At 46.9% G+C, this 27,544-nt stretch overlaps 1 protein-coding gene across 2 annotated transcripts in view; it reads right to left on the bottom strand.

The window, feature by feature from the left end:
* Window positions 1–15,774, bottom strand: part of LOC132402246 (pleckstrin homology domain-containing family G member 2-like) — a 266,962-nt gene extending 251,188 nt beyond the window's left edge. The window contains exon 1 of one of the 2 annotated variants that reach the window (XM_059985016.1): window positions 15,533–15,774. Coding sequence is in view for 1 of the 2 variants with exons in the window: in XM_059985015.1 (XP_059840998.1) it covers window positions 12,336–12,342 (7 nt within the window). In the remaining variant the exon portion in view is untranslated. Of the gene's footprint in view, window positions 1–12,335; window positions 12,396–15,532 lie in introns of those variants that run through there. The other variant, XM_059985015.1, reaches the window with a different exon arrangement.
* Between the last annotated feature and the right edge of the window lie 11,770 nt (window positions 15,775–27,544).

Here is a 27,544-nt window from a genome sequence, read left to right as displayed (position 1 = left end):
GGAAAAAAAACACTACCTACACCCCTCATAATTTTGTATACCCCTATCAATTCTCTCCTCATTGCCCTAGGCATAAAGTCCTAACCTATTCAATCTTTCCCCATAATTCAGGTCCTCCAGGCCTGGCAACATCCTTGTAAATTTTCTCTGTACTCTTAATATTATCAATACATTTCCTATAGATCATTATCATTCGGTGCTGTGTCGTATGACATGGGTGATCATAATCTTTCCATGACCATGATTGTTCTTGGCAAATTTTTCCACAGAAGTGGTCTGCCACTGCCTTCTTCTGGGCAGTGTCTTTACCAGACGGGTGACCCCAGCCGTTATCAACACTCTTCAGAGATTGTCAGCCTGGTGTCAGGGTAACATAACCAGGATTGTGATATGCACCGGCTGTTCCTATGACTTCACATGACCCTGAGATGGGTGGGTGGGGCGGGGGGGTTGCTAAGGAGGTGCTACACCTTGCCCAAGGTGCCCAGCAGGCGAGCGGAGGGAAAGAGCGCCTCACACCTCCGTTGTAGAGACGTGTCGCCATCCTGTAGGTAGGTGACCAAAACTGCACATAATACTCCAAACTCGGTCTTGTGTCAACATTACAACCCAGCTCCTGTACTCAGTACTTTGATTTATGAAGGGCAATGTGTCAAAAGCCCACTTTACAAACCTATTTACCAATCTCCAATGTCAACACATCCTGTCTTAGATAAGACGCCCAAACCTCTCACGGTACTCCAAGTGAGGACTCACCAGTGCCTAAATATGTGCCAGTTCTATAAAACGTTGAGGTCAAATTTGGAATATTGTGTACACAAGTACATCATGGAAGCACAAAAAGAAAATAATTCATAGCTGTCTGCAAGTTCTTGTGGTCTTGGGCAGACTGTTTGATACACAAGGCAATGACGCATCAGGATAAGATGCTTTCTATACATCCACTTCACTAGTCACTGAGCAAGGTTTCTTTTACTCTGATCCTCTGTCTGCTATCCATCACAATCCACACCAGTACATCGGTTAATTCCATGAGTGGAGAGCATTTTAACTGGTTGCATCACCGTCTGGCATGGGGGAGGGGAGTACCGCACAGGATCAGAAAAAACTGCAGCAAGTTGCAAACTCCCATCCCCATCATGGGAACTAGCCCCCCCCACCATCAAAGCTGATGCCTCAAAAAGGCGGCATCCATCGTTAAGGGCCCCCATCATTGTCATGCCCTCTTCTCACTGCGACCATCAGGGAGGAGGTACAGGAGCCTGAAGACCCACACTCAACGATTCAGGAACAGCTTCTTCCCCTCTGCCATCAGGGAGGAGGTACAGGAGCCTGAAGACACACACTCAGTGATTCAGGAACAGCTTCTTCCCCTCTGCCATCAGGGAGGAGGTACAGGAGCCTGAAGACACACACTCAACGATTCAGGAACAGCTTCTTCCCCTCTGCCATCAGGGAGGAGGTACAGGAGCCTGAAGACACACACTCAGCGATTCAGGAACAGCTTCTTCCCCTCTGCCATCAGGGAGGAGGTACAGGAGCCTGAAGACACACACTCAGTGATTCAGGAACAGCTTCTTCCCCTCTGCCATCAGGGAGGAGGTACAGGAGCCTGAAGACACACACTCAGTGATTGAGGAACAGCTTCTTCCCCTCTGCCATCAGATTTCTGAATGGACACTGAACCCATTAACACTACCTCACTACTTTTTTTTCCTCCTCTTCTTTTGCACTACTTATTTAATTTAATATGTTGGTGTGATGGTAGAGGCAAATACATTAGAGGCTGTGAAGAGATGTTTAAATAGGCACATGGATGTGAGGAAGATGGAGGGATATGGACATGGTGTACGTGGTAACTTCTACTCTACAAAGAGACCACTCGACAACTTGATGGCCAAAAGAGCATCTTTATCTGGGACGGCAAATGATATTTACAACACAGAGGCTTCCAGGTGCCTCGTGTGGCATGGGTGGAGGAACGATATACAATGCATATCAGGAGTAAAAAGAGCGGAAGTAAAGACTCCGCCAACCCCAGATCCCGCCTCTGGCTACCAACAGCTTCCTGATTAGTGTTAACTTACTTTTAATAATACTCCCATTACCACAGTGTCGGTAGGAGGGATTAATGTTCGGGGGTTTTTGTCGTGCTGGCGATTGTAGTTCTGAGCAAGGTACTCACATAGAGACATATATACACATATCCTTATTGTAATTTTGATTATGCATTACACTGTACTGCTGCCACAAAACAACACACTTCACAACATATGCAGCAGATATTAAACCTGATTCTGATTCTAACCTTGTTAAGCAACAAAGTCCTCAAACGTCTTCTGACAAACCCTAACACTGACAATCTACTCTCGTCAAATCCATTAGTCACCTCCTCAAAGAACTCAATTGATGAGGCAAAAGGTGTTGACTCTCCTCAATCTAAATATTCATTCCTTCTTGCTCCTTAGATTCCTTCATTTTCCCTCCTAAGGCATCAGACCAACTGAGAAACGGGGGGGGGGGGGGGGTCACAGTAGCATAGTGGTCAGCACAACGCTTTACAGTCCAGGTGACCGGGTTCAATTCCTGCCAGTGCCTGTACATTTGTACGCTCTCCCTGTGACCATGTGGGTTTCCTCCCACAATCCAAAGACCTACCAGTTGGTCAGTTAGCTGGTTTTTGTAAATTGTGATTGGGGAGCTCGAAGGACCTATTCCGCACTTTATCCCAATAAATATATAAAACACAGGAAGAATTCAACAAGTCAGGCAGCATCTACGGAGAGGAATAAACAGTCAACGTTTTGGACCGAGACCCTTCTTCAAGATTGGAAAGGAATGGGGATGGACACCAGGAGACAGGTGAAACCAGGTGAGGGGGAAGGTGGGTGTGTGGGGAAGTGGGGTAAGAGAATGGAAAAGAAGGAATCGATAGGAGAGGAAAGTGGACCATAGGGGAAAGAGAAGGGGAAGCAGAGGGAGATGGTGGGCAGGTGAGGAGAAGAGAAGGGGTGAGAGGGGAACCAGAATGAGGAATGGAAGAGAGAAGGGAAAGGGGCGAGAAGTTAGAGAAATCCATGTTGGAGACCCAGGTGCTGCTCCTGCAGTCTGTGTGGCCACATCGTGACGGTCCGAGAGGAGGCCACGGACAGACACGTTGGAATAGGAATGGGAAATGGAGTTTCACCGGGAAAAACCGCCTGTTGTGGCCAACAGAGCGAAGGTGATCGACAAAGCAGGTTCCCCAATCTACGCTGAACAGGCCAGTCGTTCCCCAGTCTCTTCCTCCTTTGAGCTCAGAGCTCACATCACATCTCCTCAGTCTAAATATTCATTCCTTGCTGCTCCTTAATTAGATTTCCGTGCTTTCCCTCCTAAAGCTTCAGAATAACAGAGAAACAGAGGGACGTCACAATCTGAGCTTCGTCTCCCTAACAGGCAGCCAAAGGAACCCAAAAGAACCCATTAAATAAAAACCAACAAACACCCAACGTGAAGGAGGAGGGGGAGGGGGAAGAACACACATTGCACGAACAATGAAAGCAAGCAAATAGCATTCAGAGCGAAAGAGGGCCTGCAGGCATGAAGCCCACAGCAGCCAGAGCAGACGTGAGCCTCAGCGCAGCGCACTGCGGAGTAAACGTCAGGGTAATCCGAGTGAGGAGCGATGTGAGGAATTACGTAAGCTGGGAGGTGAGAGGTGGAAAAGGTAAAGGGCTGAAGAAGGAATCTGTAGGAGAGGAGAGTGGCGCATGGGAGGGGTCCCGCAGGGCGGTGATGGGCAGGTGAGGAGAAGAGTTGAGGGGGAAACCAGAAAGGAGAATGGACAAAAGAAGGGGAGGGGGAGAAATTAGTGGAAGTGAGAGAAGACACAAGGCCTGGGCAGGCCACGGTCTCAGTTCAGTGCAGAGCGGAGCAAATATCACAGAGCAGCGAGCAGAACTGACCCTACCCTTGGCCTTTGGTCCTGACACGATGCCTTTTTAATCCCTCTGACCTGGCGTTTAAATCTATTACAGAATTTCAGAAGCTGACAAACAGGCATCCATTATCTCCACAGCCAGTACTGGCAAAAAAAAACCAGGAATGCTCACTTATCACCACCTTCTCTGACGTCTTTTTTCTAAAGCTATTTCTCTTCAGATTTTATTCTTATCAGATTCCTACCGCCCTGGCATTTCTGGCAAGTGTTTTGTGACTTTTTCTCTGAAGACAGACGTGGAGCCTGACTCCTCTGATATTTCCCCTCTCCCCGCTAAATCTCCCACCTCAGGGCAAAGTGCTCACATTCACTGCCATTAGCATTTTCCTTTGTCCAGACTAATTCAAACTTCAAATTTATTATCAGAGTGCATATACGTCATCATATATAACCCCAAGATTCATTTTCCTGCGGCCAAACTCAATAGATCTATAGAATAGTGACTATAACAGGATCAGTGAAAGATCAACCAGAGTGCAGAAGACAACAAACTGTGCAAATGCATATGTAAATAAATAGCAATAAAGAACAAGAACATGAGATAATGAGATAAAGAGTCCTTAAAGTGAGATCATTGGTGGTGGAAACATCTCATTGGATGGGGGATGTGAGTGCAGTCAGCCCCTTTTGATCAAGAGCCTGATGGTTGAGGGGTAGTAACTGCTCTTGCGAGTGGTGCGAGTCCTGAGTCTCTTGTACCTTCTACCTGATGGCAGCAGTGAGAAGAGATCATGCCCTGGGTGGTGAGGATCTCTGATGATGGATGCTGCTTTCCTGTGACAGTGTTTCATGTAGATGTGCTCAATGTTTGGGAGGGTTTCACCCATGATGTACTGGGCTGAATTTACTACCTTTTGTAGGATTTTCCGTTCAAGGGCTTTGGTGTTTCCATACCAGGCTGTGATGCAGCCAGTCAATACACTCTCCACTACACAACTCTAGAAGTTTGTTCAAAAGTTTTAGCTGTGACTGAACTGTCCACCTAAATGCCTTTTGAACGTAGTGACTGTTTCTATTATTTTTGTTTAGCGATACAGCACGGAACAGGCCCTTTCGGCCCCACGAATTCCACTGCCTGCCAACTCAGATACTTAGCCCTAGCCTCATCATGGGACAATTTACAGTGACCAATTAACCTACTAACAAGTACGTCTTTGGACTGCGGGAGGAAACTGGAGCATCAAGAGGAAAGCCACTTGTTCACGGGAAGGATGTACACACTCCTTACAGATGGCATCGGAATTGAAGTCTGAACTCCAACGCCCTGAGCTGTAGTAACATCAGGCTATGATACAGTGGGGTCTGGTGCTGTCATATTCCACCTTTCCCTTCTTAGGCACAGAGCAATACCGTTTGGCCCATTGAATCCATACTGACTAACTATTTACACTAATCCTATTAATATGCTCCCCACACCCACCAACTACCCCAGACTCAGCCAGTCAGGAGAAAGCTGCGTAGAGTTGTTTTCACCCTACACGCAAATGTTTCTTCACCATACGAGGAGACATTATTAGTGCAGTGTGGATAGTGGTGTGTCCTCCTTTCTCTACTTATCAATCAGCTGATTGGACATCATTTCGGAAACTCAATTGCAATGTGGGGAGGAAATGTCATTGTCGATTGGCTGTGTGGTAAACTTTGTGCATTGCGGTCGGGAGTTTTATCTGCTCCTTCTTATCAATAGGATCAAGGTTTTCTACAAACAGTTCTGTAAACAAACATGTAGACCTCGATCCTATTGCTGCGCTTGATGGCTCTAGGCCTGTACCCGTTGAAGAATGGGGACAGGCCATCTCATTGAAACCTACCGAATATCTAAAAGCTTACGTAGGGTGGAAGGTGACAAGGTGGAGATACGTCTCTACCAAAGGAGATATAAGGCACTCCTTCCTCCACTAGCCTGAAGGTCACCCTTGGGCAAGATGTAACACCTGCTTAGACAAACCCCCCCCCCCCAACCCCACCCCAGATCAGGGTCACATGAAGCCACGGGAGCAGGTGGTGAGTGGTCGTACGAACAGCCAGTGCAGATCACAAGTCCTGGTTATGCGACCACTGACGCCAGGCAGACAATCTCTGAAGAGTATTGATCATGGCTGGGGTCATCCATCTTGTAAAGACACTGCCCAGAAGCAGGCAAGGGCTAATGGCTTCTGTAGATAAATTTGCCAAGAACAATCACGGTCACGGAAAGGCCATGATAATCTATCTCATGTAACACTGCACTGTACGAACAAACAAGCATGCCGTGAAGAACATTCTAACTGGCTGCATCACCGTCAGGTCTCGAGGGGCCACTGCACAGGACCAGAAAAAAGCTGCAGAAAGTTATAAACTCAGCCAGCTCCACCATGGGCACGAGCCTCCTCCCTCCCCCCCCCGCCCCCCCCCCCCAGGACTGAGGACATCTTCAAAAGGCAATGCCTCAAAAATGACGCATCCATCATGAAGGACGCATCCATCACTACCCAGGCCGTGCCCTCTTCTCATTACTAATCAGGGAGGAGGTACAGAAGCCTGAGGACATACACTCAACGATTCAGGAACAGCTTCTTCCCCTCCGCCATCTGAGTTCTGAATGGGCATTGAACTCATGAACATGATCTCACAGCTGTTTTTGCTCTCGTTTTGCAATACTTTTTATTTTAGTTTTTAAAAAATATATTCTTATTAATATCTATAACTACTTTTCTGCCTTTCACCGTACCACAGCCACAAAACAACAAATTTCACGACCGACGCCAACGATAGCAAACCTGACTCAGGAATCCCAAAGTCACTCTCCCCCCTCGCACTTTCACAGTTTCCTTCCTTTAAACGTGGGACAGAACGTCTCCTGCTTGTGGAGAAGACTGGCTTCATTTTCTTTGGAGCAGTGGAGGCCAAGCACCAGTCAAGGTGCAGAACATCAGAGTGTAGTGTAGTGGAGCATAGGGTGGCTGTTAGTATTGCACTATTCAAGTGCCAGCCCCGCTGTCTGTACGTTCTCCCTGTGGTCGCACAAGATTCCTCCGGGTGCTCCGGTCTCCCCCCCCACCCCCCCCACAATCCAAGTGCATACTGGTCCGTAGGTTAATGGCTCCCAAAAAGTTAACTTGCAAGTTGAGTCAGTGGTGAGAAAGGCAAATGCAATGTCAGGACTAGAATGCAAGAGCAAGGATGGGTTGGTCTGACCGTACTTGGAATATTGTGAGTAGTCTCTGGCCTTTATCAAAGAAAATACGTGCTGGCATCGGAGAGGGCCCAGGGGAAGGTTCATGAGAATGATTCCAGGAATTAAAGGGTTAACGTACGAGAAACTTTTGATGGCTCTGGGCCTGTACTCGTCTTTTGGAGAGTGAGTGGGAGGTCTCACTGAAACCCACAGAATCTGCAAGGTGCTTTCGCTTCTCCATGTGACCATGTGGGTTTCCTCCTGGTGCTCTGGTTTCCTCCCACCTTCCAAAGACAGAGGGGGTAGTAGGTGAATTGGTCACGTGGGTGTAAATGGAGGGAATGGGCTCGTTGGGCCTGTTTCAGTACTGTATCCCTAACTAAGTAAATAAACAAACATTGAAGGGTGTGGATGGGTGGACAGTGAGAAACCTTTCCCCATAAAAGAGGATATGTGCTTATGGTGAGGAACTATTTTCTCCACCCAGAGGGTCACTCAATCTGGAACCCAAGAAGGTAATTGCATAATGCTTATGAAATATTTGGGTGAGCACATGAATGGCTGTATCACAGCCTGGCATGGAAACACCAATGCCCTTGAACAGAAAACCCTACTAAAGGTCATGGACATGCCCAGACCATCACAGGTAAAGCCCTCCTGACCACTGAACAGGTCTACACAAAACACTGTCACAGCAAAGCAGCATCCCTCATCAGAGGCTCCACCTTCCCCCCCACCCCCTCCATCGAGCTCATACTCTCTTCTCGCTGCTGCTATCAGGAGGCTACGGGAACCTCAGGACTCACACCACCAGGTTCAGGAGCAGTTACTACATCTCAACCATCAGGCTCTTGAACCACAGGGAATAACTTCACTTGCCCCATCACTGAACAGTTCCACAAAATACAGACTCACTTTCAAGAACTCTTTATTTCTGTTCTCAATATTTATTGCTTATTTATTTATTTATTATTATTATTATTATTATTATTATTATTATTATTATTATTATTATTATTATTATTATTATTATTATTATTACTACTTCTTCTTTGTACTTGCAGTATTTTCTGGCTTTTGCATCTGGTTGGATGCCCCAGTTGGGCAGTCTTTCATTGATTCATCGGCTATTATTCTATAGATTTACTGAGTGTGCCCACAAGAAAATGAATCTCAGGGTTGCATACGGTGACATACGTGTACTTGATAATTAATTTACTTTGAACTTTGAACTACCAAAGCATCATAAACTACAGACCAAGTACAGTCATTGAGATTACTATAGATAGGTATTTGAGAGCCACCATGGACAAGATGGGCCAAAGGGCCTGTTTTCACTGCAGTACAACTCTTTAAGGGCTTTTAAAAAGATTATCAAAAACTCCAGATTCAAGAGTATTCAGGCCATCGGTTAATTGGGGCAGCAGTTATTTGGTACAACTCTTAATGAACAAAAAACAACCGAGAAAATAGCTGAGATTCCCTTCACTTATTTGCGACACTATGCCACTTAATTAGCACAGGAGAACATTGCTGATCAGCTTCTGACTGGTAACAGGAATTAGACACTACATGGTGCTTAGAGCAAACAGTGTCAGCTGCTTATGCTTGTGTTCAGAGAGCAGTGACTTTTGTCAATAGACAGTAGGTGCAGGAGTAGGCCATTTGGCCCTTCGAGCCAGCACCGCCATTCACTGTGATCATGGCTGATCATCCACAATCAGTACCCCGTTCCTGCCCTCTCCCCATATCCCTTGACCCCGCTATCTATAAGAGCTCTATCTAATAGATAGAGCTCGTCACTGAGAGCTGCCGGGAAATAAGCAGTAAGGCAATTCAGAATTGTTTTGTTCACTGCAGTTTCGAGCATCGAGGCTTGAAGATGCCAGAAACAGCCAGGAGAGAAAATGAAACAATTTCATCACTTCAACAAGTTAGGATCTATAAGGAATTTAAAGGTATCGACAATCATCTTGAATGTTACAACAAAAATGAAGACATTTTCTTCTTCCTCCACACATAACTCGCCTGCTATTGGTTAACATGCCCAATGCTGAAACCTAACTACAGCCAATCAGAAACTTCAGTGGTCCAACAAATAGTTAAATGAACACATCCAAATCGCTGGAGGAACTCAGAAGTCAAGCATCATCTATGGAGATGAAAAAAGAGTTGCTGTTTCAGACCAAGACCCTTTTTCTCCACTGAGAGCGAGGGGAAAAGATGCCAGAATAAAAAGGGGGGAGGGAGGGAGGGTGGGAAAGAGGCTAGCTGGAAGGTGAAAGGTGAAGCCAAGTGGGTGGGAAAGGTCAGGAGCTGGAGAAGAAAGAATCCGATAGGAGAGGAGAGTAGACCATTGGAGAGAGGGGGGGGGGGACCCAGGGGAAAGTCATAGGCAGGTGAGAATTGAAAGAGTGAGGAATAGAGAAAGGGGAGGGGAATTTGTTCACAGAAGAAATCGATATTAATGCCATCAGGTTGGAGGCCACCCAAGCACGATACAAGGTGTACCCTGAGGGTAGCCACAACGGACAGACACATCAGAATGGGAACGGCAATGGGAATTAAAACATTTGGCCACTGGGAATTTCCACGTGTGGAAGATTGTGTGGCGAAGTGGCCTCCCCACCCTCCACCCAATTTATGACGGGTCTCACCAGTGTAGAGGAGGTCTCACTGGGAGCACCAGACACAGTCGATGACCCCAGCATATTTTCAGGTGAAGAGGTGCCTCACCTAGAAGGACTGTTCGGAGACTCCAGCAGATTTGCAAATAAGCCCCAAAGCCTAATCCTCAAATTTCCAAAACGGAAACACAAAATTGTACAGAGGTATTCTCTTTTATTTTGGAAAGAATGTACTTTTAAGTCTCCTGGGGTTGTTTTTACTACTAAGACTGACCTGGAAATGAACCCTGAATTTACTGGAGACGACAGGCCGAACCTCTTGGATTGGCAACCCCCTCAGTTGTAACCGTGGTTTCTGCCAGGATGTTGGAGAGGAGCGAGTTCAGTTGGCCAGCAATGCAAGTTTCTGACAGACTGTGATGTCTTTGACTTTTCGCACTGTGTAAAATTCAGGCACAAGATCCAAGCGTGGGGGATGAGAAGAGATATTGACGAGTTCAGGTCTCAACCAAGCGCGGGGCGCACAATGTGGGTCAGGCCAGGCTAGAGAGGCCCAGGGATGTGTGACCGGGCGGCATACAGCAACGTACCGCTGCAGCTTCCCAGTGATGCCTGGCTGTGTTCCGGACACAGCTCCACAACTGAACCATCAACAACTGCGTGCAGCTTACAAGTAATTCACCATTAACAACTGGCACACACACAAAACGGACTAGTTCAAACGTGCATACATGCACACACACACGCACACAGATACCAATTCCAACATGCGCACACACACACACACAGATACCAATTCCAACACACACACACACAGATACCAATTCCAACATACACACACACACAGATACCAATTCCAACATACACACACACACACACACAGAGATACCAATTCCAACATACACACACACAGATACCAATTCCAACATACACACACACAGATACCAATTCCAACATACACACACACATACACACAGAGATACCAATTCCAACACACACACACACAGATACCAATTCCAACATACACACACACACACACAGATACCAATTCCAACATACACACACACACACACAGATACCAATTCCAACATACACACACACATACACACAGAGATACCAATTCCAACATACACACACACACAGATACCAATTCCAACATACATACACACACACAAACACACACACACATTCTCTCCCTCTCCCCTCTCATTCCGGGACCCCTCAGGATAGAGGACAGTTTGGCATCCCCCAGGAGCTGAACTCCAATCATCTCCCGCATCCCACAGACGTACAGATGGATAGCTTAATTGGCTGCTGGAATTGGCCCAGTGAGAGGTGAGGGGAACGATCTGGGGGTGGGGGGGGTGGGGAGTGAAAAATGGGATTACTGTAATATAAATAAGTACGTAATGATTGGTCTGAGCTTCCCAGCCTTTTGAGCAGAAAAACCATCCTGTCTGTGATACTCGGTGCTGGGTTATGGACGATAGTTTTGACGGACTCTCGATTAAAATCTTTTAGGGGAGACCTTTTGTTGTTGCTTGCAAGGTGGGGAGGCATTGTGGGGGGGGGGGTGGATTCTGCTGGTGCAAGTGGGGGGAGGAGGGGCTTTGAAGGGCTATCATTCATTCTTTGGGGTTTCTTGTTTCGTGAGTATCTGGGAAGAGTAAAAACTTTCCGGTTGTACAGTCTACACATACTCTGATTCTAATGAACCTTGAGTTTGTCCTTGATCTCACAATGACTTCTCCGGTCTAGATGTAAAGTCCAGCAAGGAGCCTTGGATCGGCCGCCCTCCCCATCTCCGCTGTTCCCATGTTGTTAGGATCCTCGACCTCCCACTCAAAGGTTTAAAGGACGATTATTATCAAAGCATGCATGCAGTATACAACCCAGAGATTTGTCTTCCTATAGACAAACTAAAAACAAAGAAAACCCTGGAACTCATTCAAAGAAAAACATCAAATACCTCCCCCACACACAAATAAAAACAAATTGTGCAAGCAGCAGAAATATCGAGCGAGAAACACAGAACGTAAAACACAGTATCAAAAGAGTCCAGGCATATTCAGTTCAGTCTAGCGCTGTGCCATTCATAATCTGCAGGCCGTCCCGAACAAAAACGCACAAAAAGGCAACAAAGAAAAACATGAGTGACCAGGAGCCAGAAAGACAACACAATGAGAACTACAGAGTCCAATCTGCAGGCTATGTCGGTTAAACCTTGCCCTCGACCCAGGGACCTTCCCACATGGCATCCAGGGTTTAACAGAGATAGATGGACCTGCCTACCTACATGGAGTCTCATCTTCAGTTCCACCTGTCCAGGGCCCAATAGAGCAAAGGGGAGGGGATGGGACATCTGCCTCGCTGGTCAAAGTGGAGGTCCTATCATAGATCTTATGAGGGTGTTGTGGGAGGCTCAGACTCTGACATAGATGGGGCTTTATACGGGACCACTGCGACCTCCTAGCACTTGTACTCAAAGTTCTATCCCCACCAACCCTGGGCCCGAGATTCTCTGAATCCAGTGAGAACGTTGCACTTTCCCAAGAGAACATTGCTATACCTTTCATTTTGTCCGCCAGGTCACCTCTTCAAAGACTGAAGCAGGGAACTGTGCCCGTTTTGGGAGTCTGGTGAATAACCACAAGATATAACAGCAGAATGAGACCATTTGGCCCATCAGGTCTGTACCTCCACTTCATCACGGCTGATCGATTTCACTCTCAGCCACAATCTTCTGCCTTCTCCCCGTATCCCTTCGTGCCCTGACTAATCAAGAATCTATCAACCTCTGCCTTAAACGTACCCAACAACTTGGCCTCCACAGCCAAGGACACAGGCAATTGTAGAGAGCAAGACCAGTGAGCAGCAGACAAGCACACACACTCCTATACAGCATTCATACATACACACACATGGAAAATTTAAATCAAGCTAATTAAATGATCTGAAATCAAAAACAGAAATTAATGTTTGCAGTCATGAAAGTAATGTCTTACACCTCACTCGCATCACGACCACCTTCACAGATCTTTACAGTACTATACAGGCCCTTCAGCCCACAAAGTTGTGCCAACCCTAATCCGAGATCAATCTATCTCTTCGAGTATATTTTTCTACCATCCGTGTGTCTAAGTTTCTCAAATGCCCCTAATGTATCTGCCTCTACCACCACCCCTGGCAGTGCATTCCATGCACCCACCACTCTGTGTAAAAAAAAAAGCACTACCTCTGACATTCCCTCCCCTAAACTTTCCTCCAATCACCTTAAAATTACGGCCCTCGTAATAGCCATTTCCATACTGGGAAGAAGTCTCTGGCTGTCCACTCCATATATGCATCTTATCATCTTGTAACTTCCATCAAGTCACCTCTCATTCTCTTTTGGTCTCACGAGAAAAGCCCAAACTCGCTCCAGGCAACACCCTAGCAGATCCTCTGCACCCTCTCTAAAACCCATATCCTTCCTTTAATGAGATTACCTGAACTGGACACAGTTCTCCAGGCTGCAATGTTATCTCACAGCTCTTGTACTCAATCCCCTGACTAATAAAGCCAACAGGCCATACACATTCTTGACCAGCCTATTAAAGTGTGCAGCAGCTTTGAGGGATCTATGGGCATGGACCCCAAGATCCATCTGTTCCTCCACACTGCTAAGAATCCTGCCATTAACCATGCAGTCCGCCTTCAAGTTCGATGTTCAGAAGTGAATCACTCCACACTTGTCCAGATCAAACTCCATCTGCCTCGCTGGCACGGAGCCGGGCCACATGGTTTTATCTGGAAAAGAGAATTTCTCGAGGCCGTTGGGCTGAGACTATCTCAACCCTTCAGGAGAGGAGATCGGCTGTACTGAGTCAAGTGTCCCATATGAGATACTAGCCCCTCGGTTTGACTGTGGCCCCTGAGACACTCCCTCCAGACCAGGGTAACTCGAGGTAACCTAGCTACAACCACAGACTCCCCCACAGCGCAAAACCTGGTGGGTATAATCCCGCATCCAGTGAGTGTTTAGCACCCATGGGGGGGGGGGAGAGAGGTGGTGAGGGTGGCAGGCAGCCCCCACTTCCATGGAAGGGCACGATCCCACAGTCCGAGGATAAGTGGTGGATATTGGCACACCGGGAGGTGGGAGGGGGGGCAGGAGATACCTTTCAGCTGAAAGCAAGGCAAACGTCATCAGTACAGATGGGCAGTCAGTCCATGATCAAGATGAACCTCTGTTACTCTAACCTTTGTACCACCCCTTTCAGAGAGCTTTATAACGTTTTAGTCTCTTTTGAAGTGTGGTTCCCCGCATAAGACTGTAAAATATAGAAGCAGAATTAGGTCATTTGGCCCATCAAGTCTGCTCCACACCATTTCATCATGGCCAATCCATTTCCCCCTCAGCCCCAATCTCCTGCCTTCCCCCTTCGTGCCCTGACTAATCGAGAATCCACCAATCTCTGCCTTAAATATACCCAATGACTTGGCCTCCACAGCCACCTGTGGCAAAGAATTCCACAGATTCACCACCCTCCGGCTAAAGAAATTCCTCCTCATCTCCAATGCCACCTACTCTGAGACTGTGCCTATGACAGAACCCAACTGCCAGATTGTACACAGTAAGATCCCACCAAATTCACACTTTATATACGTAACATAAACAGCCAATTACAATCGATCAGGAGAAATAGGGCTTTTCATAACAGTGATTCACACCCCGACAGGTATCAACGGGGGAGGGACTCTATCTGCAGGGGCTCTTCCAAAGTGTCCAAATTTACAGGGTGACTGAGGGAGAAGCCAAGGAGCCATCTTCCAGCACACAAATGAGAAAGTCACTTTCCACCACCCCCTCCAGACAGAAGGATTGAATGGGGATAGAAGGGAGCTGGAGGCAGGGGCAATTCACCTCCCAAACATCCACCCACACGCCTCCCCCAGTCCCCTTCGCCCTCTCTGACACAGTGGCACCCATCAGCTCCTCAGGATGTCTGAGGGCTTTTCAGGGCCAATGAAGTACCTCACCGCCAACGGTACAAAGCAGGATCCCACAAACGACAGCTGGAGAAATGAAGACCGCACCCCACCCCACCCGGTTGGGTTCCCACACACAGGGACACGGTCTTGGTAAAGCAGAAACCCTCAGCTTCATCCGCTGCTGTCCAAACCCGCGCCCAGGTAGGCGCTCCCTCGGTGCCCACCTACCTCCCATGCCGCCAAGCTCCCTCAGCACCACCCCTCTCCCTCCACCCCCCAACGGGCTGTGAACTCCCTCAACACCGTCCCTCTCTCCGCCCCCCCCCACCCACCCCGGCCACGGGTGTGGCGCTCCCTCATCACCGCCACATTCCCTACACCGCGGCGCTCCCTCAGCAGTGCCCCTCCCCCCGCGCTCCCTCAACACACTGGAGAGCCAGCCTGATGATCTTGCCCTCTCCCTCTCAGGAGGGAAGGGGGGGGGGAGAGGTCCCTCCGCGGTCCTCTCCACCAGCTGGGGCGACCCCCTCCCACCCGGCCCTCTGGCCAACTTCAGTTCGCGACCGACACAATGAAAACCCCGGGGGCAGGTGCGGGGACACCGGTTGTGACAAACACTCCAAAAGCCCCAGAAAGATGGTCAATTCATAAAAGCCTTTTGTTGTAAAGTCTCTCCGCTTCCCACCCCCTCTCCCTCCCTCCCTCCCTCCACTCCCCCCTCGCCCCCATTCACACAACTCCGCCAGTGTCCCAGACAGACAGAAAAAGATTCCAGGGACCCCTCTCACTTACCCCGGTGTTACCTCCCGGTCCGCCGGCTCTCTCCCCCTCTCTGGTTCACTAGCATGCGGAGTCCGAGTGAAATAAATCAGTTTTCTTCAGACTTTCGCCCTGTCTCCTGTCGTCCCATTCAGGGGTGGGTGGGGGGCGAGACTGGCCAGGTCCTGGGGATAGAAGTCCATGGGCCAGAGGGGAGAGAGAGAAGGGAAGGGGGAGACTTGTCTCCTCTCCGGCGGAGACGGAGCGAGCGCGGCCCCCGAATACACAAAGATGTGTCACATTAACCCTATGTGTGCCTCCGGCGCTCTCTCTCCTCGGGAGGGGCTGAGTTAAACGGTTACAGAGAGAGCTCCACTTTACCCTTCCCCCCCCCCACTCCCAGGACCCGCCTCCCTCTCTCAATCCCTTGGGTACAGCAGGGGAAGGGGGGGGATACCTCCTCCTGAGGCAAAACCGAAGGTGGCGGGGAGGCCATTTCGCCCTTCCTGACTGTGCTAGACTAATCTAGCTCACTGAGTCCACAGTCCTGGGTTTCTTTTATGTCCACAAGTTTAGGGGAGCAGGGTGAGCAACAGACACTCAGTCCCTGGGAGCCGAATTAGGCCACTCAGCCCTTCGAACCTGCTGCGCCGTTCTTTCTGGCTGATTTACTATCCCTCTCAACCCTATGCTCCTGCCTTCTCCCATGGCTAATCAAGGACCGAGCAATCTCCACAATAAACAAACTAAATGTCTTGGCGACCTCGGCCATTCGTGGTAATGAATTCCTCAGATTCACCATTCTCTGGCTAAAGAAAGTCTCCACATCTCTGTTCTGAGGCTGCGTCCTTTGGTTATAGACTCCCCCACTCTTGGAAACATCCTCTCCATATCCACTTTATCTAGGCCTTTCAACGTTCAATAGGCTTCAGTGAGATCCCCCTCATTCTTCTAAACTCCAGCCAATGTAGGCCCAGAGCCATTGGACACTTCGCATATGTTAACCGTTTCATTCCTGGAATCATTCTCGTGAACCTTCTCTGAACCCTCTCCAATCCCAGCAACAATACACCAAGTTCAAAGTAAATTTATTATCAAATATATTATATACTATTTTATACATCACCATATGCTACCCTGCGATTCATTTTCTTTCAAGCATACTCAATAAATCTTTCTAATAACATATCAGAATCAATGGAAGACCAGTCCAACTCGAGCGTTCAACTAGTGCGCAAATGACAACAAACTGCTCAACTACAAAAAGGGGAAAAAAATAATAAAATAAATGAACAATAAATATCGAGAACGTGAGATGAAGAGTCGTTGAAAGTGAGGCAAGAGGTTGTGGGAACATTTCACTAGAGGGGCGGGTGAAGTTATCCCCACTGGTTCAACTGCCTGATGGTTGAGGGGTAATAACTGTTCCAGGACCAGGTGGTGTGAGTCCTGAGGCTCCTGTACCTTCTTCCTGATGGCAATGAGAGACAGCAAGTCTCGCATGGTGGGGGACCCTGATGAGGGACGCTGCTTTCCTGAGACAGTGTTTCATGTAGATGTGCTCAGAAGTGGGGAGGGCTTTACATGTGATGGACTGGGCTGTATCCACTACTTTTTGTAGGATTTTCCATTCAAGGGCATTGGTGTTTCCGTACCAAGCCGTGATGCAGCCAGTTAATATACTCTCCACTACACACCTATAGAAGTTGGTCAAAGTTCGAGTTATCATTTCAAGTCTCCCTGAACTCCTAAGGAAGTAGAGGTGCTGCTGTGCTCTCTTTGCAATTGCACTCATATGCTAGGTTCAGGAGTCCTCCAAAATGATAACACCAAGTAATTGAAAGTTGCTGACCCTCTCCTCCTTAGAACCCCGATGAGGACTGGCTCATGGACCTCTGGTTTCCTTCTTCGGCAGTCAATAATCAATTCCTTGGTCTTGCCGACATTGAGTATGAAGTTCAAGCAACACACACAAAATGCTTGTGGAACGCAGCAGGTCAGGCAGCATCTGTAGGGAGAAGCACCATCGATGTCAGGTGTCCTGACGGAGGGTCTCGGCCCGAAACATCGACAGTGCTTCTCCCTGTAGATGTTGCCTGACCTGCTGCGTTCCACCAGCATTTCGTGCATGTTGCTTGAATTTCCAGCATCTGCAGATTTCCTCATGTTTGAGTATGAGGTTGTTGGTACGACAGCACACAGCCAGATTTTCAATCTACCTCCTCTTCAGTGATTCAACACCACCTTTAATTCAGACTGCATCAGCAAATTTGAATAATACATTGGAACTGTGCTTAGCCACACAGTCATAAGTATAAAGCAGGTAGAGCAGGGGACTAAGCACACAGCCTCATGGGGCACCTGGGCTGATGGAAATTGTGGAAGAGATGTTGTACCTCCAAACTGAGTAGAGTCTACAAGTGAGGATCTAATTGCACAAGGAGGTTTTGAGGCCAAGGTCTTGTAGCTTATTGATTAGTTTTGAAGGCATGATGGTATTGAATGTTGAGAGGTAGTCGATAAAGATGGATGCACGTTTGCTGTCCTGATGTTCCAGGGTTGAGTGAGGAGCCAGTAAGCTGGCATCACCTGTGGACCTGCTGTGATAGTAGGCAAACTGGAGCAGATCCAAGTCACTTCTCGACTTGGAGTTGATCTGATTTATCACCAACTTCTCAAGACACTTCACTACCGTGGACGTAAGTGCTACTGGATGATAGTCATGGGTCAGGTCACCGCGCTCTCCTTGAACGGTTTAATTGAAGCCCACTTGCAGTGGGTGGGTACCTCAAACTGCCGACGTGAGAGGTTAAAGATCTCAATGAACACACCGGTCAGATGATCAGCACAGGTTGTTAGTTCTTGGCCATGCCCTGTAAGAGCCTTTCGTGGGTTCACCCTCCTGAAGGCTGCTTGCACATCAGCCTCAGAGACTGAAATAACAGGATCATTGCAGGCGGGGCTGAGGGACTTCCTGATGGTTCCTCCTATTTTGATGGACAAAGTGAGCATACGGTCTGACAAATGCCTTAAAAATCTCAGTATCACACCTTCGCTCTTATGTCTAATCCTCTTGAAACAAATGCTAACATTGCATTTCTCACCACCAGCTCAGCCCTCAAGCTAACCTTTAGGGAAACCTGCACAAGGACTCCTAAGTCCCTTTGCATCTCTGATATTTGAATGATCCCCCATTTAGAAAACAGCCTATGTCTTTATTCCTTCTACCAATATTCCCTACACTATATTCCATCTGCCACGTCTTTGCCCATTCTCCCAAACTAAATCCTTCAGCAGACTCCCTGCTTCCTCAGCACTACCTGCCCCTCCACCTATCTTTGTACCATCTGCAAACTTTGCCACAAAGCCGTCAATTCTGTCATCCAAATCACTGACATGTAATGTCCCAATACCGACCCCTGCGGAACACCACTTGCCAACTGCAGATGACCTCCTCTATTCCCATTCCTTGCCTCCAGCAAATCAGCAAATCTTCTATCCATGCTAGTATCTTTCCTGTAATACCACGGGCTCTTATCTTTTAAGCAGCCTCATAAGCGCCACATTGTCAAAAGCCTTCTGAAAATCCAAGTAAACAACATCCACTGACTCCACTTTGTCTCTCTTGCCTGTTATCTCCTCAAAGAATTCCAACAGATTTTTCAGCCAAGACTTCCACTTAAGGAAACCATACTGAATTTAGCCTACTTTATCATTTACCTCCATAAGACCATAAGATATATGAGCAGAATGAGGCCATTCAGCCCATTGAGTCTGTTCCGCCATTTCATAAGGGCTGATCCCAGATCCCATTCACCCCCATACACCTGCCCTTTCACTATATCCCTTGATGCCCTGACCGATGAGGAATCTATCAATTTCCATTTTAAATATACCCATAGTCTGTGGTAGGGCGTTCCACAGATTCACCACTCTTTAGCTAAAACAATCCCTTCTTACTTTGGTTCTAAAACGTCACTCCTCAAATGTGAAGCCCTGCCCTCTAGTTCTGGATACCTCCAGCAAAAGAAACATCCTCTCCACATCCAGTTTATCTAGTCCTTTCAATATTCAGTAGGTTTCAATCAGATCCCCCACACTCTTCTAAATTCCAGAGTACAGGCCCAAAGAAGCCACGCGCTCCTCATGTTAACCCCTTCATTCCCAGAATCATCCTTGTGAACCTCTTCTGGACTGTCTCCAAGGACAACACATCCTTTGTGCAATCGGGGGACCAAAACTGTTGACAATACCCCAAGTTCAGCCTAATTAGTGTTTTATAAAGCTTCATCACTGTCTCCTTGTTTTTATATTTTATTCCCCCTTGAAATGAATGGCAACATTGCATTTGCCTTCTTTACCACAGACTCAACCTGTGAATTAACCTTCCGCAAGGCTTGCACATGAACTCCTAAATCCCTCTGCACCTCTGGTGTTTGAATTTTCTCCCCATTTAGATAATAGTCCATGATATTTTTCCCTTCACCAAAATGCATTATCCTACATTTCCCAGCACTGTATTCCATCTGCCACTTTTTTGCCCATCCTTCCAATTTGTCTAAGTCCTGCTGCAATCGCATTGCTTCCTCAGTACTACCTACCCCTCCTCCTATTTTCATATCATCTGCAAACTGTCCCACAAAGCCATCAATTTTGTCTTCCTCCCTTCTTAAAGAGCAGTGTGACATTTACAATTTTCCAGTCCTCTGGGACCATGCCAGAATCAAGTGATCTTTGAAAGATCATGACCAATGCATCCGTTATCTCTTCAGCAACCTCTCTCAGAACTCTGGGATGTAGTCCATCTGCTCCAGGTGACCTATCCACCTTAGGACCTTTCAGTTTGTCTAGCACTTTTTTGTTTGTCATAGCAATGGCTCTCACTCCTGCTCCCTGATACTCATGGACCTCTAGCACAGAGCTAGTGTCTTCCACAATAAAGTCTGAAGCAAAGTACTTGTTCAGTTCATCTGCCATTTCTTTGTCCCCCAGTACTATCTCACCAGCATCATTTTCCAGTCGTCCGATATCAATTCTCACCTCCCTTTTATTCTTTATATAACTGAAAAACTTTCAGTATCCTGCTCTATGTTATTGGCTAGTTTGCCCTCATATTTCATCTTTTCCCTTCTTGTAGTTTTTCTTAGTTGCCTTTAGTTGGATTTTAAAAGCTTCCCAGTCATCCAACTTCCCACTCACTTTTGCTAACGTATGCCCTTTCCTTGGCTTTTTTGCAGTCCTTAACTTCCTTTGTCAGCCATGGTTGCCTACCCCTGCCGTTTGAGAACTTCTGTAGGACACTTCTACCCTGTGCCTTGTGAACTACCCCCAGAAACTTCAGCCATCTCTGTTCTGCCGTCATCCCCGCCAGTATCCTCCTCCAATTCGCCTGGGCAAGCTCCTCTCTCATGTCTCCTTAAATCCCTTTATTCCATTGCAATACTGATACATGAGACTTATGCTTTTTCCTCTCAAATTACAGTATGAATTCAATCATATTATGATCACTGCCTCCTAAGAGTTCCATTACATTAAGCTCTTTAATAAGATCCAGGTTATTCCACAACACCCAATCTCAGATAGCCTTTCCCCAAGTAGGCTCAAGCACACCCTGTTCTAAAAAGCCAGCTCATAGGCACTCAACAAATCCTCTCTCTTGTGATTCAACACCAACCTGATTTTCCCAATCCTCTGCATATTGAAGTTTCCCATTACAATTGTGATATTATCCTTATTACATGCCCTTTCCAGCTCCCTTTGCAATCTCAACCCCACGTCTTAGCTGCTATTTGGAGGCCTGTATATGATTACAATAATGTTTTTTTAACCTTTACAGTTTCTTAACTTCACCCACAAAGATTCGACATTCTAACCCTGTGTCGCCTTTCTAAAGATGTAATTCCATCTCTTACCAACAGAGCCACACCACCACCGATGCCTTCCTGCCTGTCCTTACGACATAAAGCATATCCTTTGATGTTAAACTCACAACTATAACCTTCTTTCAGCCACGATTCAGTGATGCCCACGTCATACCTACCAATCTCTAATTGTGCCATGTGTTCATCCATCTTATTCCAAATGCTACGTGCATTTAAATACAGCACCTTCAGTCCTGCAGTCTTTGCCGTTTTGAATTTTGCCTCTGTTTAACTCTTTGCTCTGTCTGCATTTGTACCCAGTCATTGGCTTGTCCTCCTTTACACCCATCATCTACTTGTAAACCTGCTGGCTCATCCTCAGCTCTGTCATACTGGTTCCCACCCCCTGCCATATTAGTTTAAACCACTTCCAACAGCTCTAGCAAACCTGCCCGCAAGGATATTGTTCCCCCTCGGATTCAAGTGCAACCTGTCCCTTGTGTTCAGGTCACTCCTGCCCCAGAAGCGGTCCCAATGATCCAGAAATCTGAATCCCTACCCCTTGCTCCAATTCTTCAGCCACGTATTATTCCACCCCATTCTATTCCTATCCTCACTGTCGTGTGGCACAGGCAGCAATCCCAAGATTACTACTCTTGAGGTCCTGCTTGTCAACTTCCTTCTTAGCTCCCCGTAGTCTGTTTTCTGGTTTCAGGACCTCCCACCTTTTTCTACCTATGTCATTAGTACCAATATGTACCATGACTTCTGGCTGCTCACCCTCTCTTATCAGGATATTGTGGACATGCTCAGAAACATCTGTGTTTCCTTTTTGTGTCCACAGAATCACCAGGTACTATAGAGTCCCCTATTACTACTGCCATCCTCTTCAGTCTCCTACCCTTCTGAGCCACAGGGCAGGCTCAGTGTGAGGGGCATGGGCACTTGTTTCTTCTCCCAAGTGTGCCAAAACCTCATCCTTAATAATGGACCTCCAAAATCAAGCTAACTGGCCTATTGTTTCCTTTCTTCTGCTCCCTCCCTTTGTGAAGAGTGGAGTGACATCTGCACTTTTCCAGTCTTCTAGAAATAATTCCAGTATCTGGTGATTCTTGAAAGATCATTACTAATGCCACCACAATCTCTTCAGCTACCTCCTTCAGAACCCTGGGGTCTTGACTTATCTTCCTTCAGAACTTTTGGCTTCTCAAGCACTTTCTCCTCTGTAATAGCAAGGTCACCCATTTCTGCCCTATGACAGTCTCGAATTACGGGCATTCTGCTTGTGTCTTCCACAGTGAAGACTGATGCAAAGTACTTATTAAGTTCATCTGCCATTTCTTAGTCTTCCATTACAACCTTTCCGCTGTTATTTTCCAATGGTCCAATATCCACTCTTGACTCTCTTTTACTCTCTATATCTGAAAAAGAACTTCTCATATTTTCTTTGATATTTTTGGCTAGTTCACCTTCATATTTCATCTTTTTCTGTTCATGTTTTTTTTTGGTTGCTGTCTGTTGGTTTTTAAAAGCTTCCCAATCCTCTAACTTCCCACTCATTTTTGCTATATTATATGCTCTCTCTTTTGCCTTTATACTGTCTTTGACTTCCCTTCTCAGCCACGGTGTCTATCCTGTGTCGTCCAAATTGCCCCCTGAAGCTCCAGCCAGTACTGTTCTGCCATCGTCCCTGCTAGTGCCCCTTTGCTAGTATTTGGAGGCCTGTATATAACTCCCATCAGGTTATTCTTAACTTTACCCACAAAGATTCTACATCTTCTGATCCAATGTCACCTCTTTCTAAGGATTTGATTCATTCTTTACCAACAGAGCCACTCCACCCCCTCTGCCTAACCGCCTGACTTTCAATACAAGGTGTTCCTTTGGCTATTATGCTCTTTTGTCAGCTACATCTCAGTGACGCCCACAAGGTCATACCTGCCAATCTCCAACTGTGCCACGAGATCATCGACCTAATTCCCTATACTGTGTGCATTCAGATATAACTCTGTCGGTCCTGTATTCATCACTCTTTTTGATTTTGCCCCCATGTTACATTTCAACTTATCCCACTGCCTGCAATTTTGCCTTGAGCTGTGTCTGTGAGGTGAGAGAGAGACTCTCGATGTTTCGGGTCGAGGATGTTTGAATGTGGGAAGGGGCACCAGATTCTCCCACCCTCACGGGAAGGGTTTCTGGATCCAGCCCCAGTGGGTGAAATTCGTTTCTTTGTCTCTCCCCCTTTCACTGGGTACGTACAACATCGAACAGTACAACACAGAACAGGTCCTTCGGTCCACGATGTTATGCCAACCTTCTAACCTACCCTAAGATCAATCTAATCCTTCCCTCCTACATAGCCCTCCATTTTTCTATCATCCGTCTGCCTCTCTAACAGTCTCTTAAATGCCCCAAACGTATCTACCTCTCCCACCATGCCTGGTAGGGCATTCCACACACCCACCACAATCTATGTGAAGAACTTACCTCTGACATCCTTGCCACTATACCTTCCCCAATCACCTTAAAATTATTCATCTATTTATTGAGATCCAATAGGCCCTGCCAGCCCTTCAATCTGTGCCATCCCACAATCCCCTGATTTAATGCTATCCTAATCACAGAACAATTTACAATGACCAATTAACCTGCCAACCGGTACATCCTCGGCCTGTGGGAGGAAACCAGAGAGCTTGGAGGAAACCCACACGATCATGGGGAGAACATACAGACTCCTTACAGGCCGCGGCGGGATTTCAACCTGGGTTGCTGGTACTGTAAAGTGTCGAGCTAACCAGTGTGTTAGCCAGTTCCACCTTGGGAAAAAGTCTAGCTCTCACTCAACCTTTATTCATAAAACATGCTCTCTGATCCAGGCAGATTCCTGGTAAATCTCCTACTATGCACTCTCTCTAAAGCTTCCATATCCTTCCCATAATGAGGTGACCTAAGAAGAATAATATGGTTGCCTTGATGACTGTTGCCCGTTATTACTCACATCTACAGTGATGAAATGCTTTGAGAGGTTGGTTATGAATAGACTGAGCTCCTGCCTCAGCAAGGACCTGGACCCATTGCAATTTGCCTCTCTCCACAATAGGTCAATGTCAGACACAATCTCAATGGCTCTCCACACTTTAGACCACCTGGACAACACAAACACCTACGTCAGGATGCTGTTCATCATTTCACACCATCATTCCCACAATCATGATTGAGAAGTTGCAGAACTTGGGCCTCTGTACTGCCCTCTGCAATTGGATCCTTGACTTCCTAACCAGAAGACCACAATCTGTGCGTATTGGTGATAACATCCTCCACGCTGACGATCAACACTGGCGTACCTCAGGGCTGTGTGCTTAATCCATTGCTCTACTCTCTCTATACCCATGACTGTGGCTAGGCATAGCTCAAATACCATCTATAAATTTGCTGATGATACAGTCATTGTTGGTAGAATCTCAGGTGATGACGAGAGGCTGTACAGGAGTGAGATATGCCAACTAGTGGAATGGTGCCACAGCAACAACCTGGCACTCAATGTCAGTAAGGTGAAAGAACTGATTGTGGACTTCAGGAAGGGTAAGACGAAGGAACACATACCAATCCTCATAGAGGGATCAGAAGTGGAGAGAGTGAGCAGCTTCAAGTTCCTGAGTGTCAAAATCTCTGAGGTTCTAACCTGGTCCCAACATATCAAAGTAATTATAAAGAAGGCAAGACAGTGGCTATACTTCATTAGGAGTTTGAAGGGATTTGGCATGTCAACAAATACACTCAAAAACTTCTATAGATGTACCATGGAGAGCATTCTGACAGGCTGCATCACTGTCTGGTACGGAGGGGCTACTGCACAGGACCGAAAGAAGCTGCAGAAGGTTGTAAATCTAATCAGCTCCATCATCTTGGGCACTAGTCTATAAGGTACCCAGGACATCTTTAGGGAGTGGTGTCTCAGAAAGGCAGTGTCCATTATTAAGGACCTCCAGCACCCAGGGCATGCCCTTTTCTCACTATTACCATCAGGTAGGAGGTACAGAAGCCTGAAGGCACACACTCAGCGATTCAGGAACAGCTTCTTCCCCTCTGCCATCCAATTCCTAAATGGACATTGAAGCTTCCGACACTACCTCACTGTTTTTTTATTATGCAGTATTTCTGTTTTTGCACCTTTTTTTAATCTGTTCAATATACATAATTGATGTACATGTTTATTTATAATTATGTTTTATTTTATTTATTATTATTATTTTCTCTCTCTGCTAGATTATGTACTACATTGAACTGCTGCTGCTAAGTTAACAAATTTCACGTCACATGCCGGTGATAATAAACCTGATTCTGATTCTGATTCTGACCAGAACTGAACGCAATACTCCAAGTGTGTTCTAACCAGAGTTTTAAAGAGCTGCAACATCACCTCCCAGCTAAGTCTCTGCCTCCTCTGCTGGGAAGCTTGATAATCCTGCTTCACTCCATCTGGGCTGCCCATTACGTTCCCCATCTCACTGCTGTCCCGTCAGCCTAGGTGCCCAGTCTCTCCAATCCAGACATGCAGATGATGTTGATTTGTCAAAGTACATCGAAACATCAAAACGTATGTGTCATTTGCATCAACAACCAACACAGGCCAAGAACGTTCTGAGGGCAGCCCACAGCAGTCCATAAGACATGGAGCAGAATTAGGCCATTTGGCCCATTGAATCTGCTATACCATTCTGTCACAGCTGATTTATTATCCCTCTCAACTCATTCTCCTGCCTTCTCCCTGTAAACCATGATGTCATAGAAACATAGAAAACCTACAACACAATACAGGTCCTTCGGCCCACAAAGTTGTGCCAAACATGTCCCTACCTTAGAGATTACTAGGTTTACCCAAAGCCCTCTATTTTACTAAGCTCCATGTATCTACCTAAAAGTCTCTTAAAAGACCCTATCATATCTGCCTCCACCACCGTTGCCAACAGCCCATTCCACACACTCACCACTCTCTGAGTAAAAAACTTAACCCTGACATCTCCTCTGTACCTACTTCCAGCACCTTAAACCTGTGTCCTCTTGTGGCAGCCATTTCAGCCCTGGGAAAAAGCCTCTGACTATCCACTCAATCATCTTGTACACCTCCATCAGGTCACCTCTCATCCTCCTTCGCTCCAAGGAGAAAAGGCCGAGTTCACTCAACCTATTCTCACAAGGCATGCTCCCCAATCCAGGCAACATCCTTGTAAATCTCCTCTGCACCCTTTCTATGGTTTCCACATCCTTCCTGTAGTGAGGCAACTAGAACTGAGCACAGTACTCCAAGTGGGGTCTGAGCGGGGTCCTCTATAGTTGCAACATTACCTCTCAGCTCCTAAATTCAATTCCACAAGTGATGAAGGCCAATACACCATACATCTTCTTAACCACAGAGTCAACCTGTGCTGCTGCTTTGAGTGTCCTGTGGACTCGGACCCCAAGATCCCTCTGATCCTCCACACTGCCAAGAGTCCTACCATTAATGCTAATATTCTGCCATATTACTAATCAAAAATTTATTAACCTCTGCTTTAAATATACTCAATGACTAGGCAATGAATTCCACAAATTTACCACCCTCTGGGTAAAGAAATTCTTCCTCTTCCTCTTCTACTCGAAGGTGGTGAGGATGCCTGTAGCATCTGGTGACCCTGTGGTCTCTGTCCTGGAGGCCAATAGCAGAACATCTTTCAAGTGGGTGAACCCTGAGGTGAGGCACATCACGTGATGGTGTACTTGGTAGGTCTCTGAAAACCTGTGCCTACCAGCTGGTGGGAGTGTTCAAGGATATTTTCAATCTCTCAACATGGCAGTCAGATGATCCCACTTGCTTAAAGAGGACAAGCTTTTGACCTGCCTTAATGACTATCGTCCAGTAGCACTCACATCGACAGTGAGGAAGGGCTTTGAGAAGTTGCTTATGACTAGAAACAACTTCTGCCAAAGCAAGGAGCTGGACCCACCACAATTTGCTTATCACCACAATAGGTCTACAGCAGATGTGACTTCATTGGCTCTTCATGCGGCCTTGGATCTCCCGGACAATACTTGTATCAGGCTGCTGTTCATTGACTACAGCTCAGTGTTTAACACAATCGTACCAACGAGCTCCAGAACCTGGGCCTCTGTACCTCCCTCTGCAACTGGATCCTTGACTTCTTAA

The sequence above is a fragment of the Hypanus sabinus genome, chromosome 11 (genome assembly GCF_030144855.1).
Source record: "Hypanus sabinus isolate sHypSab1 chromosome 11, sHypSab1.hap1, whole genome shotgun sequence".
NCBI lineage: Eukaryota > Metazoa > Chordata > Chondrichthyes > Myliobatiformes > Dasyatidae > Hypanus > Hypanus sabinus.
Note: the sequence above shows the minus strand (reverse complement) of the source record. Positions and strands in the feature narration are given on the sequence as shown.